At 36.4% G+C, this 17,745-nt stretch overlaps 1 protein-coding gene across 7 annotated transcripts in view; it reads right to left on the bottom strand.

Annotated features, from left to right (window-relative positions):
- The window catches only part of DICER1 (dicer 1, ribonuclease III), a 68,292-nt gene that overhangs the window by 41,465 nt on the left and 9,082 nt on the right, over positions 1–17,745 (bottom strand). For 2 of the 7 annotated variants that reach the window (XM_057542594.1, XM_057542592.1), the window contains exons 2-6: positions 7,875–7,938; positions 6,794–6,894; positions 2,705–2,893; positions 1,898–2,060; positions 782–912 (exon numbers count right to left, since the gene is read on the bottom strand). In XM_057542594.1, the coding sequence (XP_057398577.1) occupies positions 782–912; positions 1,898–2,060; positions 2,705–2,848 (438 nt within the window). In that variant the 5' untranslated portion in view covers positions 2,849–2,893; positions 6,794–6,894; positions 7,875–7,938. Of the gene's footprint in view, positions 1–781; positions 913–1,897; positions 2,061–2,704; positions 2,894–5,402; positions 5,656–6,793; positions 6,895–7,874; positions 7,939–17,745 lie in introns of those variants that run through there. The other 5 variants (XM_057542595.1, XM_057542593.1, XM_007178898.2 and 2 more) reach the window with 4 other exon arrangements.

Genomic DNA, 17,745 nt, shown 5'->3' on the forward strand with positions numbered 1-17,745 from the left:
ACTTGAGAACCAAGATGTAAAATTAGGAAAACATGGAAAGAGACAAGAAAAAAAATTTTGATAATGGAGACCATGTTTTTATGATAAATCTACTAAATCTACTTCAGGTTTTTAGGTTCCTACAGCCATAATTTTGACTGATAAGACCTATCAGTTTTATCAGGTCACAAAACAATTCGCACAGTTTTTCCCCATCAAACTGACAAGGTTTTCTGGAAGAAGATAGGGACTTATCATTCTGTGGATTTTACGTGCTTTATTAATGAGGGCTTAACCCAATATGTAAGACATTCTAGCAAACTGGGGACTGCTTGAGGTTAGTTAGGAAGCATCTCTTAACCACTTCAGATCCAACACACGAAAGGCCCTCAACACAAGCTGGCTACATGGAAACGTCTATGAGGAAGTCTTCCATCAAAGACGCTAAGATCTCAACCAAGAAATGTCTTCAGTTTCAAGACATTTAACTCAAGAGTAAACTTTCTGAAAGCAAGTTATCTGCAAGATGGAAACAGGTCATAGGAATTTGTGTTTTTCAAGCAAGTAAATCATACTGTAAAAGCTGTTTCTTTTCTATCGAATAAGAGCAATACATGTTAGCAATTTATTTGGCTTTAGGATGAGATTATAGTAAGAAAATGCATGAGGGCTAGCTTCTAGGCTGACAAAGTACAGAAAAGTAGAGTTTTCAAACCTAATTCAGACAACCAAGGCTACAGATCATCTTACAAACCAAGGACTTGTACAGATTTATTAAGTGAAAATTCTCTACAAGTCTTACCTGGTGCTTAGTAAACTCTTGGTTCCATTTCTCTTTTGTCCAAGATGCACTTACTTCCAGGTTTGAGTATTCCCCAACCTTGAGATCTGAGTGAGTTCTGACAGCTGACACTTGTTGAGCAACCTGGTTGGCTGATTACAAATATAATATCCCATGTAAATATGAGAACTCTTCCCTAAATGGCTCTCTGGACTACTAACAATTAAACAGTTAAGGAAATCCTTATTATTATATATTACACCTAACCACCAATTTTTTAGATAGCCAACTTAAAATCATATTTTCACAGTTATCTCCAAAACACACTTATTAGACTCACCACCCCACCCTTTGTCATTCACTTCAGAGAGCCTTATACCACCTTTCTTCTTTAAAGGTGATTTTCCCCAATCTAAGAATATAATTTCTAGGTTGGAATGGCAACTACTCCAGATCCACCCTTCCTGTTTTCTTCAATAAAATCAGATTGTATCACCAAGAAATAAGACAGACTAATATGTATTTAAAGCACATGAGAACATCACATGCTGAGACAATCTAAAAAAAAAAAAAAAAGAAGAGGAGTGGCATGGTTATATTAGTACCTGAGCAGTTTATGTTCACATTTTATACTTTTTATTTTAATACCTCATCCCAAACACATAAAAACCAGTACTTTAAACTCTTACTGAATATCTAACTTTTAAGTTAAGCATCTAACTTTCTTTCTACAACTGGTATAGCAAGACCATAAATCAAAGTTACCTATTTCATAATCAAGCACCTTTTGATACACTTTGTGAAGCTAAAACATCAAAAACAGAAATAACCACTTAGATCAGATTATATTCCGAAAGTAATCCTTCAAAAGAAATGCAGAATCAGAATTAAACGCAATTACGTTTTAGAAAAAAGCTGAAGTTTAACACCTATGAAGTAAGATGACTAACATTTAAGAGAAATACTATAAAGTTAAGAAATAAGGCAGAATGATATTTCTGCTTCAACAAACACATTATTCATCAACCTCTCTATACTTTCAAGAGTTTAACTTAATACCCACAGAAAAAATCTGCTTAACCATAAAATGTCATCCAATTTGCCTCCACACAATTTGATAAAATAATTTTTTATTACCAGAGTTGACCAAGAACACCGTCCTTTTGCCATTTCTGTTGAAGTCTCCCCTGATCTGATAGGACAGCTCTTTAGTGAGTAGTACTGCAATAAACGTCTTCCCTGAGCCAGTGTTTAAACAGACTATGGTATTATGATCCAGAGCTGCTTCAAGCAGTTCAACCTAGAAATACAGTGGGAAAAAAAGATTATATACACTTCTTACCTAAGTACAGAATTTAGAAAATTGGATTTGTTTTAATTCAGAAAATTTCAGTTTTCTAAAATCTTCCTCCAACAAATCTGCCCCTTCAAAAAGCATACGTTCTACATCTTTATATAAGAATAATAATCAGAGGCATTAAAATACCGGTTACACATAGCTGTGCTGCGTAAATGTGCCTAAATGGCATTTACAATTTCTTTCAGAATTATTTTCACAGGGACAGAAAACTTCTCTAGAACAATATGAACTGAAATGACTATAACCATGGTTCTTCTTCCAGTCCAAGGTTGTTCAAACCAATCTCAACTCCTACCCAGATCATGGGGACAGACACACCCAAATAGATACTAAGGAACAGTGAGGTTTTCACAGGGAAAAAAAAAAAAAGAAAAAGAAATTTCACCAATGAAACTATCAAATAAATCAATTACCCAGCAGATGTTAGAAAAGGACTATTAAGAAAAAAAGTATCTGGAATGAGAAAATTAATCAGAAGAGGAAAGCTTGAAAAGGTAAAGGAGTTTTATATAAGTTGTGTCAACTATATGCTAATTTATTCCATTTTAGTGAAAATGCTCCAGTATTAGTGTTCTCATTAGTACCTGATATTTTCTTGGCGTATAAATGTTATCATGAATTGCTTCTTGTTGCCATGGCAGTCCAAAGAAAGGACCCATTGGTGAGGAAGCAGGGGTCATGAGCTGCAGGCCTGCCATGCTGAGGGGTTGCAAAGCAGGGCTTTTCATTCATCCAGTGTTTCTTTCATTGCATTTTTGTTCTAGCACAGCTTACTACAAAAGGGAAAAAGAATACCATTACACAACCATGCAGGGTTAAAAACAAAAGAAAGCACGGAAACAAGAGAAACATCAGAATATCATTCCTATGGGCCTTTTCAAACTCTTCATAATTGTTTTAGCTTTTTCGTGATCTAAGAGGATCGTTTTAAAAGTCAAGCATTCTGTACTCGCCAACCCAGCAATTCTACACCTAGAAACCTGTCTAAAAGAATTAGGCAGCTGCACAAAGAGGTAAACACATGAATATTTACTGCTGCAATATTACTTAAGAACAAGAAATAACCTTAAAATGAATTAATCAAAAATTAGCTAAGTAAATTATGGTCTAGTCTTAAAATAGAATACTATAAATCCATAAGATAATACAGATCTGTATTTACTGACATAGAACTGTGTCCATAATATATCTTTAAGAGAAAATATGTACAGTATTGATGTCCTTTAAAATACATGTGTATATATACAAAACATGTAAATACATACGTAAACGTATTTCAAACATTCTTTGTAAATTCTAAGATGTTACTATTGATAAAATAATGAGAAAACTGTATGGAAGGCACTTCACACTGCGCCTGCACACAGGAAGGATTCAAACGCCTGCCAACATTTGGTCATTTTATCAAAGGACCATAAACACAGAAGGTCATTCTTCTCAACTGACAACCTATCACAACTGCACAGCTGATCAACTATTTACATATGTATCTTTAAAATTATTCATATCCTAGATAAATTAAAACAAGGCAACACCATTCTGTGAAATAAAAGTTATTTCATGGTATCTAAGCACTCTTCTATATTGCATATATTCTTCCCCAAAGATAAAAATGATTATGTAAAATGAGAAAATAATAATTCAGTCTTTTTAAAATTCCTAACCTGCAGATAGAGGGTTAGGGTTTCAAATCTCTACGTGAAAGTCCATCACCAGCAGAATTTACTTGCCTTGTAGAAGGGAATTTTCTCCCTTGTACTGCTTTGCAGTGTTCATTGTTATTACTCTATGACACTGGAAAGAAAGAATCCCCACTCTTTGTTCCTTGACAACAAAAACTCTGAATCTCTTGACATGTTAAATTTATAACCATTGTACAACACAGTGACTTAAATTGTTGCAGCTAATCCAACAAGAAGTCTCAAGAGTAGTCTCTTTTATGCATAGGTATAATACCAAATTCTGATTTCAGAGCTCAATTCAGTTGACGAGAATTCAACATCCAGCTAATACAAGTAGGATCTCAAGTAAATGGTACAGGGGCAAATGGCTGCAGGGCCAAGGACCTCAGCAAGGCAGGCGTGTCCGTGGACCAGACAGCAAAACCATTCTCATTATCCCTCTCAGAGGAAGATGGCAAGCACAGCATTCCAGAGTACATTATGAACAACTATCAAGTCATTATTTTGCCTGGGTCAAGCAGAACTATATCTTTCATGAGAAATAATGTGCTCACTCTCTACTGAATCAAAGTCCCAACAGCCTTTCCTTTTACCCCTTTTACACTCAGCATCCACTTCTCTCAATTCTACAGGCCCACAGGATAAACACCCTCAGGTTGATCATTCAAGCTTCTTAACACCGCTGCAGAGAACCTGAAGCGGAAGGCTGTTTCACCTAACTTCCTAAGATCCAGAAGGTCACGCTGAAGGCCCAAGAGATTTGCAGGCACTTCCCACCTGCCTACCGTTCTTGGGATAGCTCTACGGCCTCCTTATCCGCGGGCTCCACACCCACAGGTCGAATCTATCGTTGGCTGGATGAATCCAAAGATACGGAGGGCCAACTGTACTATGCAAGGGACGTAAGCATCCATGGATTTTGGCATCTGCAGGGGACCTGGAACCGATTCCCGTGGGTACTGAAGGACAACTGTACTTCTCCTTCATTACTCCAGGCTGCTTACTGGTAGGATGACTTATCACTGTTAAGCCTGACACCTCACTTTTCACCCAACCCAAATGTTAATCCAAGACCAAACAAAGACATGGTGGAAGGGATCAGGAAAGGAGCCTAAATCCTGGTGGTGGATGGAAATTTTAAAAGGAGAAAAGAGGGCAGCAATGTAAATCCCCAAACACACTTCTTCCACCTCCAGGAACCACGTACAGCGGGAACCCTCCTTCTTACCACTGTCATCATTTCTTTTCACGTAGACAACATTCATAATAATGACAGAGCCAGAAAATAGTCTAAAAAGTAAATGAATGTTCTATTTTTAGAACAGTCTAAAAAATAAAGTCTAAAAAAATACTCTATAAATATTTAAATACTTAGTTAAAACTTCATTATAGACTATATAAAGTAGTTTAAAAATAAAGTCTATTTTTAGAATAGTCTAAAAAAACAGAAGAATGTTCCTTTTTTTGTTGTTGTTGTTCCGTTTTCTTAAGGGGGAACTATATTCTTCAAAATTATCAGTATCAGTACAAAGAAAAACTATGAAAGTATTCCCGATTAAAGAAGACTCTAGAGACATGACAACTAAACGCAGTAACTGACCTCAGACTGGATCCTTTCCTGAGAGCAATGCCATAAAGACCATTACAGAGTCCACTGATAAGGCTGTAGATACAGCAACGTTACGTTCACTGAGTTGATAACCGCACCATGACTATGTAGGGGAGCTTCCTTCTTCTTGACAAATAGACAGTGAAATATTCAGGAGTAAAAGGGTCATGACGTATGCAACTTATTCTCAAGTGGTTCAGAAGAAGAAACTACACGCAGATATACAGAGAGAGAATGGCTGCAACTGATAAAGCAAATGGGGCAAAATAGGTAAAGCACATATTCTTCGTCCTAACCTTATCTTCCGTCACGTTGAAATTACTTCCAAATAAAGAGTTTTAAAAAGTAAATAAATAAATACGACCCATTAGACTAGGATCTCCTTGAGTACAAGAGCTGTATGTCTCACACATATTTCTACCACCTACCGAACCAAATCACACCCCAGACATGGCAAACAAAAAATACAGGTTTGTAAAATGCAAATATTGTCCACGTGCGTGACATAAAAACCTTCAGTTTCTATTTGCCTTTCATAACTTATATCACATTGCATATATTCACAGAGACACATACATACACGACTTATTCTTTTACTGGCACACTGGCAAACACGCTCCACGAGAACAAGATGTGTGTCTCATTCTTTGCAGCTCTTAAATTTCCTGGTATAATGTACCATATGTACATTTAAATAAATATCTGATGAACTGAATCAGAGATTCATGAATGTCCACACAATACCATACAGAACAGAATCATAGTTCAAAAGATATTTCTACAGTATTTGGTTTGGAAATCCACACCTGCCCCACTCCTACTCACCCTGAAGGGTGGATACAAGAGAGAAAATTTGCAGGGAAATGGAGGACGGCAATTGAACCCTCCCCATTACATTTCCAGAAGGTCACAATATTTAAATTAATTTTCATTCACTTTGTACACAGTGACTGGCCCCAGCGATACGCTATCTATTTGAAGAAAGCAAATCCAACATTAAAAAACTCAACAAGTAATCCAATAATGTGAAAACTGAAAAACCTATAATTTTGCCAATTTTTACTTTCTTTGGCATGTTTAAATAGATTTTTTTTTTTCTTAACTTGGTCTTAATGAAAAGCTCTGAATCCCTGCTGGTAAGTGAAAGTTCTATAGTTTCACAGATTAACTGACTAAGGTTAACTGCTTCAGCAGAGCCAACAGAGTAATCCACATGACTATTTTCCAATCACAGATTTCAAATTTCTGGTCAAACAATTAACACTCATGAAAGCGGTGAGGTTGTTTCATAGCTTTCGTATGATTCATTTAGAAATAACTTAGCAAAACACATGAATAAAAACTCTCTTCCTCTTTCCACATACGATAAAGCCCAGATTTACCGTCTTAATGTTTGAGATCTCTGTGTTGCTGTTGTCTGAACTGCATTTTGACATTGTGATAGCAGTTTATTGGAAAATCACAGCATACCCAAGCTTCTGCTCTAAAAATAAATGCAAAAATAGCCAAGTTTAAGACTCCTGTACTTAAACTAAATATAAACGCATCTACAAGAGAGCCTTATGGATATGAAAAGCTGAATAAAAGGCCATTACTTTGTATTAAAATTTAAACAAAAGACATTTGGGTTATTTTAGGATACTAAGTCTTATTCTAAAACAAAGAACAAGAGAATGAGCTATAACAATAGCATGCCTAATTCCCAGAGACTGGGGTGGGCGTGGGCTGCCTTGAGAAAAGTTAGAGGAAAGATTTAAAAATGAATACAAGGAAATCAAACAAAGTACATAAATTCTAAAGATAGTGATTAGGGAAATGGAAAAAATAAATAAATAAAAGGATAGAGATGTGTTATTTCCTAAATTCATATATACAAAAGAAGTAAAGAAGATGACCAGAAGAGGTACTTGGCTGAGTAATCCAAATCACCTGGCAGTAAGTTTTCACTACAAGTATGAAATCTATCAGCAATTTCAATTTCTCAAAGGAAATTAAAAATACAAACTCAAAGAACAATTTAACGATAAACTCTTTTATAAAATTCATTTATGAATAAAAATTTAAGAAAACAGTTCAACAATGTCAATACTGTGGAGAAATTTAAATTTAGGGGAGGTCCTAAATAATCCTAAGAGATTATAAATCAAAATCAAAATTATAAGTCAAAAAGTAAGGAAGCGTAAAGTACTGAGATGAAAAGCTTGATTTAATCAACAAATGTTGTTTTAGATTTGATACCAGATTTCATTTATGCTCCTTAACTGCAATGCCTCTACTACCACAAGCTCAGGAAAAACAAATTGGCAGTGGTTTCTTTTCACTTATTTGTGTCTAGTCTAGTCTAGTCTATAGTGCGTGCATGGAGGTTAAACTTTCTCATTTCATACACAAATTGGTTTTGCTAATAAGTTAACAAAGCAGAATGGGGAAACCTTAACACTACTTTAGTATGTACATATTTACCTCAAAATGCTGATTCTAAGTTCTTTCAGTTTCCAAGTCTGTATTAATTCATACCCTAGGTAACCTAAAAGCAATCAGAGAGAATATTTTAGAACATACAACTCATTTTTAAAAAACAGCTTTAAGAAATTTCCTACTTGACAAAATTTTCTGATATTTATCTTATCAGAATAAGATCTCTGATAAAAACAATTTTTGTATTTATCTATTGGGAATCAAGAAAACAGTATATGTATGAAAGGGCTGCCCTTTAAAAATTAGTATTTATTATGTTCTATTACAATTGGGAATTTTTAAAAGTTGTTAGTACAATCCAATTAGATATAAGGAGAATTCCTGGAAGTAAATTACATTTTCCCCCCAGTAAAATCTGGCTTTAAAAATACTAAAAGACTACAGTAAGTCAGTATCATGCTTTACATGAACTTATAACCCTTTACTCTCCTAATGAGTAAGTTCGTGTTTTCAAAAACTACCTCATGCTTTGACTTTTAATTCCATTCTGTACTGCCACCTAGTATGATGCAAATGCAATACACCAACTTGGCCTGATGTGTCACACTCAACATCTGTCCAATTCATATTCCCCTCTTTTCTAGAAACACCGTAGCCAAAATAATAAGCTGATAATCCTTTAAAATTTAATGCAACTCCACTATTACAAAATTATTGTTGAGTTATCCAAGTTACTTCCCTAGACAATTCTGTATAGAGATAAATTAGAAAGTTAACATGCCAAGTACAATGACAACTTATGTTCATACTACGGAGCCAATAGGTCAAGTTTTCTAATTTTAATTGATGACTACGATTTAAATTACATACATGAAAACTCATGTTTGATAGGTCCCTTTAAGATAACTCTGAAAAAGACATGCCACATACCAGATGCTCAGTCAAGTTCTAGTATAAACCAACAAACTTAACCTAATTAGCATCTAAATCCCGTATGTGGCTGTACTCTTTCAAAGGCTTGTAACAACAGACAGCTAACCCTCCTAGTCTGAAGTCTAAAGGCATCTAGAGCTTCCTCGTGCATATTTTCAAAATTGGTAACAGAAAACTTCCAACTCATTCATTGTATTATGTGTCACAGATTCTGATACTACTAACTTTACAAATATTACTGTCCAGATTTCATTCCTACTCTCATGAAGCCCAACATGCGCAACTACCATGAAGTTCCATAGTGAACGAAAGAACACACCCACACAACATCAATATTGTGACATTAAAACACTTTCAAAAATACTCCTGGAAGCTAACAGATAAAACTAAAAAACGTCTGAAGAACTTTTAGTCTCTAATACAGTAACAAATACGCTATGGAGATCCAAGACATTAATTTTAACTCCAACCAAAGCCTAAATGCTAAGAGCATCCTTGGCTATGGATATAAAATAACAGGTTTATAATACAGGTTGCTGACGTGAGGGCAAATTAAAAATAAGCGGTTCAATTCTCCCGCTTGAAAATAAAGGAAAGAGACTCCTTCCCCTCCTTTTTTTTTTTTCAGAACTTCTTTTTCAGTCCTTTTCTGCTGTACTCGAATCTTTATAAAAGCCAAATAAGCCTCTAGCCAGTCTCACTTCTCAGGAATGTTTCCTTAAGATATGTCATCACCAAGAAAGATAATGCCCAATCTCCCAGTTTCCTAGGATGGCCTAATTTGGCAACTGCCTCCAAATTGCAAAACCTACCACCAGTCATAAAGATACGAGAAAATTAGCAATTTTATCTTGAAAACATGGGTGTAAAGTGTTGTAACCACTTCGCTATACAAAAGAATAAGACTTCTGTCTTTGCAATCTCTTTAGTGGATAGCCTGAGATACACATCACATTCTGGTTTAATGCTGACTCAATAAAATTCTTCCTTCCCTTCTACTTTTTTTGGAGAGATTTTCTGGGTTGGAAGGAGATTTTGTTTTTAATTATATTTCCCCAACATTAGCTTTAAAAAAAAAAATAGTCCAATTCTCAAAAAGTATTCACGCCAAATAACAAAATCCACTTCTTGAAACTTAAAACAGTAGAGAAATCCTAAAATATACTGCTTAACTGCACTGGAGAGAGCAGTTTTAAAAATGAAGACAGAGCTTAAGTGCGCAAACACCCCCTCCTGTTCCTAAAAAGGAACCTGCACACAAGAAGGATCCAAGGTATTTACAAATAACTCCCACCAACCTCCCTTTTCTAAATTAAAGTTAGAGGAGAAAGAGAGGCGGCTGTTCTAAGTTAATTCCTAAGTCAAGCCGCTGCTCTCACCTCTTAATACTTTGGAATATAGTCATTCCCTCCTCACCGAGGCCCTCTGACGTGGGAGGGACACTGGGTAAGGCCACTGGGGATGGAGAAAGCAGTCTTTTCTTTCTCTTTCTTTCCTTTTAAGTATCTTTCATTTAAAATAATCTGAATGCTAGCAGAGTCCAGTGTCAGGAAGACCAAGGTTTATCAGACTCCACTACCTCTCTCTAAGGTTGTTTCCTTGCCTATAAAATAGAGCACCTATTACGAGGATTAAGTAATTTAACGCATATTAACCTTGGTAGAGCAAAAGTGCTTGCACAGAAAATGTTCAATATACGGTAGTTTTAAAGAAACCACACTACCATCTCTATCTACAACCACTGTTGTCATACAATTCTTAAGACTTTAAGGAACTCCTTAAAGAACCTAAAATGTTGTATCAATCCTAAGATTCAATATAAAAAAAGTATTCTCATACAAAGTTAAAGTACTATACAAGATTTTATACAGTATTTTTAATCAGATGAACCTGAAAAACCACAAACTCCAAACTACCTAGTCATTATGAATTTACAGTACAATGAAAATCATACAAATTTAAATCACAAAACATGGTATATAATGTAAAATAAAATTAAACACCTTTGTGTCCACTAGTTCTCTTTAAAAGCAAAAACCAAAAAATACTACGTGCTACTTCTGTTTGGCTCCCCAGACATCACTGCAAACATGACTGAACTGTTTCTTAGGCAATGAAATGGTACACAGCTGGGCAAGTAACCGTCGTCATCATCATCATCATCAGACAAGTTTTGAAAATATAAAATGCAAGAAAAGAGAAAACAAAAAGATAAGAAATATCCAAAATACCCATTGTACATAAAATAAATATTTCAAGGATTTATCAACTATTATTTGGTGAATATAGATTATGAAAAGACTAAGGTCAAACCAAAGAGTGACAGACCAAAGAGAAAAGGAATAATAATTTCAAGAATTTAAACACTGGAATTTTTAGTCTTAGGTAGTTAAATACACAGCACAAGAGAAATATTTCCATTTTCACTTTTGTCATATCTGTCATTATTAATTAGAAATCCTTGCATATAAATCTAGCTTACATTAACACAAACTACATTCAGATATGCACCCTTCAGCATTACCATTTATAATAGCAAAACATGTCCCTCCCACCTCCCCAAAAAACTCTAAATGTCTAACAATGAATGAGGGAATGGTTTGGTAAAACATGGATGGCTCACTTTATATGAACTACAGTTCAACTGAGCTATTAAAATGATGACAGTTTATAATAAACAAAAATGCTTATGTTATGGGATTCAATGAAAAATCTTTTATTTACAGCAAGATCTGATTGTGTCCTCAAGTTAAAAACTAAAGAAAAGAAGAAAGGGAGGAAGGGAGGAATGGAGGGAAAGAAAATTCCACCCAAAATTGAGGCTGGGATTACTACCATAAGTAATTTCTTTCTCCTTAAAACTTTTCTGCATTTTAAAATCCCCTAGAATTTGAACACTTTATTACTTTCAGAATTAAACACACTCTTAAACTGAGGATGAAGACAATAAAGATATATGACTCTGTCTTAAGTATTGGGGGAAAAAACTCCCTTAAGCCACTGAATGTGGTAAAATTTACCCCAGTTTCTATAACTTAAACCACAAATTCACCAGCCTTCTTTTCCTGCACTACTCTATGAACCAAACAAATTTCTGCATTTCTCTAAAATCTGTAACATAAACATATTATATTTACATTTCAATGTAATTATGCCTAAAATGAGATTTGTCCAAAATTGAAGTTGAATACAGGTCAAATACCATTTTAACAAATTCCATCCACCCAAATCTCCATATAGAAAGTAACTCTAGGCTGCCAGCCAATGGCCCACTTACTTGGAATGCTTCTTAAAAAGACAACATTCCAACACATCAAAATGGCATAGATACCCGCCCCTGCCCTTCAAGTTACCTATAATGACCCTCACTTTGCAATTTTGTTTTCAGAAAGGTAAATATTTAATACATCACTAGCTTTCAAGGTGAGTTTTAAGGTTAATGTTTGATTCCAAGTTTCTGTACTTCACTCAAAAATATTGTTCAACAAGTGCTAGAATGTTACCCAATTCTACCTTTTACAACACATAAGAAACATCCATGAGGGAAAAGGGCCCACAATTCTCTATGTCAAGCTGCTTTAAGATGCTACAATGTGAACATTTCACTACTAAAGAGAGGTCAGTTCTGAGACAAAATGAGCCTAAGAAACGTATGATGATTATGGATGGACGCTCAGTCAATGTTGAGTCAGGAAGCAAACATATCAAAGTTCCGGGTGAGAGGCAGAGCGTACACCACAGACACGTGCAACCACTCATGCTCTCTGCTTTCCCTGTAACTCCACGACGAGTGTACCACAGTTTCCACAGATGAGTAGTACAAAAAGTGATATTTAAAGTGATTTTCCCCACTTAAAAAACTCTCATTGCACCTCCTGCCCCTTAAATTATTTGTTCCTTCATTCAACATGTATCTATTAAGCAAGACATCCCTAATGCAAACTTGTATTCTGGAGAATGTGAGAACTTGAGCTCAGTTTTGAAGAATGTGTAGTAATAGCACTGGTTAGGGAGAAGATAACAAAGGACCTCATGGGGATGAGGAGACAGCATGTGAAGCAGCATTTAAACAGAAACCAGGCAAGTCGAGTTGAGGGGGTTACAAGCTGTGTGCTGCAGCACCGTGTCCCACAGGAGAACAGCAAGACCATGAAAGTGGTAGGATAAGCAGGGGCGAGACCATCAAGGGCCTTATACACAGCTCTAAAGGGATTAGAATCTCATCCTGTGGGCCTTTTTAGTCTCAGCATACACCAAGGGTTGTCACCTACTTAATCTCAGCCTAAGAATGACTCTCTATCAAGGCCCATAGACAAGAACATCTGAACACAACAAAGTAAGAGACTCCTGAACTTTACTCTTTCCTTCACAGGGGACATTCCTTTTCCTGGTTACGATCGTTGCCTCTATGAATACAGGTTTGGCTGGAGCTGTCCCTGTTGCTGCACTGAAATCCCTTGTCCCAGGAACCACCCACCCACCTAGTCCAACCACGGAAGAACCAAGATGGCTGGTCACCCCATCTCTAGCTCCAATGCACTATCCCCGACTGCCTACAGCACATTTCCACTTGGAGATCCGCACTTGCCTCTCAAAGGAACTTCTCCAAAAATTCCAAAAATTCAATTAATCTAAAAAGAAAGATGAAGATCTGCTACTGCTAAATACAATTTAAAAAACACCCCCTCACACAACCATTCTTACAGGAATTCCAGAGATGCTTCAAGAAAGAGAAGCAGCATCAACATAAACGCAGTCTCCTAAGGTAACAACTCTTATTTCACTCAATTATGTTACAATTAAACCCAATATACATATATTATAGAAAGAATCCAGATAAGAGAGGAAAGGAAGTAGGCTCCAAAGTCAGAGTGGTGAATGAACCGTTAGCTCTAAGACTGCGGGCAAATGACCTCACCTCTCACTCGCAGCCTCATTTCTATAATGGGACCTACACAGATGGCAGCCCCTTGGCTCCTCTTTCTCCCCTACATAATCCACAACACATACATTTAACTCATTAGCTTAAGTCAACTATGCAAATCACTAAAAAAAAATAGGTAAGATGTTTGTTGTGGAAAAAGGAATTGCACATATTGGGGAGAAGAGGTGAGAGACTGCGGGAACCATGCTCAAAAAGACTCTCAGAGCCTCTCCTTGAGGGTCAGTTAAGAGTATGCTACATGGTTCACAAATTTTGGGACTACTGAGAATGGGAAGTAGAGCAAGAACCAAAAACTGTAACTGGTCCCACCTTCCAGAATTTTTAGAGTCCTCTTTAAAAAAACAGGCAAGTACCCACATTGGACCAAAGGACAAAACTGGCGGCTACCGTATCCTGCAAGCTAGTGCTTTTAATCCTACATTGTTTGAACACGAGCAAAGCCACCAGGATACCCCATATATATCTGCTTACACATGATTGCAAAGATAAAGTCTGGAACCTCTAAGGGGCCTACTCAATAAGTAAACTGTCTGAATGGCAAATAGACAATGTGACTGAGACACAGTATCCAACACTAAGAGCAGAAGAAGTAGCTGTCATTTGCCAAACTCAACCTCTTGCCAAGGACTACCGACAAGCATCAGTCCCAGAAAAAAAACAAAGGGATTAAAATCAAAAGTAGAGTACTCATGGAGCGTAAAGCTCCAGGTGACTCAGGGTACGAGGAACGTGATGAATCAAACCAGGACAGCAAGACAGCTCAAAACCTTCAATGAGTTCCCCTTGCACTTAGGATAAAATCTAAAACCCTTACTACGTGTGACCCTGCCTCTCCCTCTCCCTGACTGCGGCTGGGTAACTCCCCCGTCTCCCACTAGTCACAGGGCCTTAGGCCCTCCCCCAAGCTCTTTCCTACCCCAGAGCCTTCGCACACACCATCCCCTGGCCATCTGCTCCTCGATCTTCAAGTCTCAGCTCCAGTGTCACATTTTCACAAAGTTAACAGTATCCGTTAAAAGACAGTAATGTAATATATATAATCCATATGTCCAGAACCAATCCGAGTACCAGGCACAAGCAGGATCTATCTGAATAAATGAAGAAAGGCTGACAATTCTCACCACTAATAGGCAACTCTTAGGTAGAGGCCATTTGAATATTGATTGCCCCCCACCTCCCGGAAAGTTTTTAAAATACTACTGTTTCATACCTTAACTACTTATTTTTGTTTACTATCACTTAGAAACAATCCTTCCAAGACCAACAAAGAATATGTTAAATTATAATTCATTAGTCAAATTTATCCAGAGTGAACTTTGGCCAAAGATTAAAAATTAAGCTTCCAATCTAATTACAGATGTCACATACCGACAGCTTTTGAATATCATTTTCATGAAACTAACTCTGTTAGTTTTCAGGGAACTAAATTTGTCCATATAAATCATACTTGTGCCTAAATTCTAAGGACATAAAAAACCTAATTTCAGTGACATTAAACACTTCTATTCTTCCATACACCACAACAAAGAGTATTTTTTTTAATATTAAATCATTAAATGACTCTCTTAAAAAGTTGCAATTTTTTCCACGTAGAGCAAAGTTTTATCTGGTTATGTTTTAATATCAATTATATCTTACTCTGGAGAATACTTTGGATGATACGGACAAATTCCTTGAAAAATACAATTTACCAAAATTAACATCTAAGAAAGAGAAAATGTGAAGAAGGCTATAGCTTTTAAAGAAATTGAATTGAAAACTGATTATGAAATACTCCAAGCCCAGATGTCTTCACTAGTAAATTCTTCAAAACATTTAAAGAATAACCCCAATCTCAAAGACACACTCTTCAGGAGGACAGAAATAAGAAGGAATACTTCCCAACTCTTTACATGAGACCAGCATGAACTTGACACCAAAACCTGAGTACATTACAGGAAAGTAAAATTATAGACCTGTCTCTCAAACAAAAAATGTAAAAACACTAAATAAAATATTAACAAATTGAATTCAGAAATATATACAAAGGATAATGCATCGTGAACAGCTATGGTTTATCAGAGGAATGCAAGGATGGCTTAATATTCAAAAATCAATCAGTTTGGGGCTTCCCTGGTGGCACAGTGGTTGAGAATCTGCCTGCTAATGCAGGGGACACGGGTTCGAGCCCTGGTCTGGGAAGATCCCACATGCCGCAGAGCAACTAGGCCTGTGAGCCACAACTACTGAGCCTGCGCGTCTGGAGCCTGTGCTCTGCAACAAGAGAGGCCACGATAGTGAGAGGCCCGTGCACCGCGATGAAGAGTGGACCCGCTTGCCACAACTAGAGAAAGCCCTCGCACAGAAACGAAGACCCAACACAGCCAATAAATAAATAAATAAATAAATAAATAAATAAATAAAAACCAATCAGTTTATTAAAACAGCACGGGTACTGGCACAAGAACAGACAATGCAACACAACAGAATGTAAAAACAGACCCACACCCATAAGGTTACTTAATTAATGGCAAAAACAATACTGTAGCACAGTAGGGAAAAAAGATGGTCTTTTCAAATAAAAGCTAGTTAATTATGTATCTAGGTGGAAAAAGTGTATCTTGACTCCTGCCTCACATCATACACAAAATCAATGCCAGCTGGATATCTAAATGTATAAAGTAAAATAAAGTTATTAGAAAAAAATAGAAGAATATTTTCCTGTTCTTGGGGTGAGCAAAAATTTATTATAAGGAAAGAAATTAACAAGCTGGACTACACTAAAATTAAGAACTTCTGTTTAGAAAGTGAACTGATTAAGAGAGTGAAAAGCCAAGCCAGAACAGGAGATATATAATCAACTGCTACAAAGCAATAAGAAAAAGGCAGACAAGCAAACACAGAGCAGGCAAAGGTCTTCAAAGCACAGGATACCAAAATGGTCAATAAACTTCATCAGCAGTTAGAGTAATACAAATTAAACCACCGAGAGCTACCACCACACACCCATCAGAAGAGCTAAAATGAAGACAGACAGCATCAAATGATGGGGAGAACGTGGAGCTTAGAGAACTTTCACACACTACTGGCAGCACTGTACACTGGAAGTGTCTGCTACGGCTGAATATACAGGTACCCCCCAGTAACTCCATTCCTAAGTGTATGCCCAACTGAAATATGCACAAATATTCTCCAAAAGACATGCACGAGAATGTTCAGAACTGCGCTATTCATGATAGCCAAAGCTGAAAACAAGCCAAATCTCCATCAACAATATAACAGATAAGTAAATGCTGACATATCACATAACTAAGTGCTATAACTCAATGATGCAACACAGAATGAATCTCACACACTTAAAATATTAAGTAAAAAAGCCAAACACAAAACCTTACCATATAATTTCACTACATAAAATTAAAAATAAGGAAAAGTAATTAAGTCAGAATGGTGTTTACTCTTTTTGGTGGGGGCTGGAGGGGAGAGAGGGAAGTGGCTGGGAGGGGGCATTGAGAAGACCTTATAAAACACAGGTCATACCTGTTCCTTGATCTGGGCACTGGTTACCGGTACGTTCACTTTGTGTGCCCCTGCGATATATGCACTTTCCTGTATATCAATTGAAACTGATTTCACTTAAAGTTTATTTTAAAAGAGAAGTAAACAATCCTTAATACAACGTGTAAAAATTCTTCATATACCATGGCAAGTATGAAATATCAAAAGCTCCCAGAGTAAAGAAGGAAAGGGAGAAAATTTACCTTTATTGAGCACTTATATTCTATTATCTGGTTTAATCCACAAAGCAACACTAAGACAAGTTGTCATCTCCATTTTAAAGGGATTTGAAATAACTTGCCCAAGGCCATTTGACTAATGAATGGGAGAGATAGAATTCTGCTTAAAATTTTGTCTGGTTCCTATTTTTATTTCCACAATATACAAAACACTATGGTCTCAAAGGAAGTGTCTATTTACACTCATCTGCCGGTCAAAATATGTATCTGGATATGTTCCTTTTGATCTCCTCAGGGGGTTGAAAAAGAATGGACCCATTTT

Source organism: Balaenoptera acutorostrata, chromosome 3, assembly GCF_949987535.1.
Source record: "Balaenoptera acutorostrata chromosome 3, mBalAcu1.1, whole genome shotgun sequence".
Taxonomy (NCBI): domain Eukaryota; kingdom Metazoa; phylum Chordata; class Mammalia; order Artiodactyla; family Balaenopteridae; genus Balaenoptera; species Balaenoptera acutorostrata.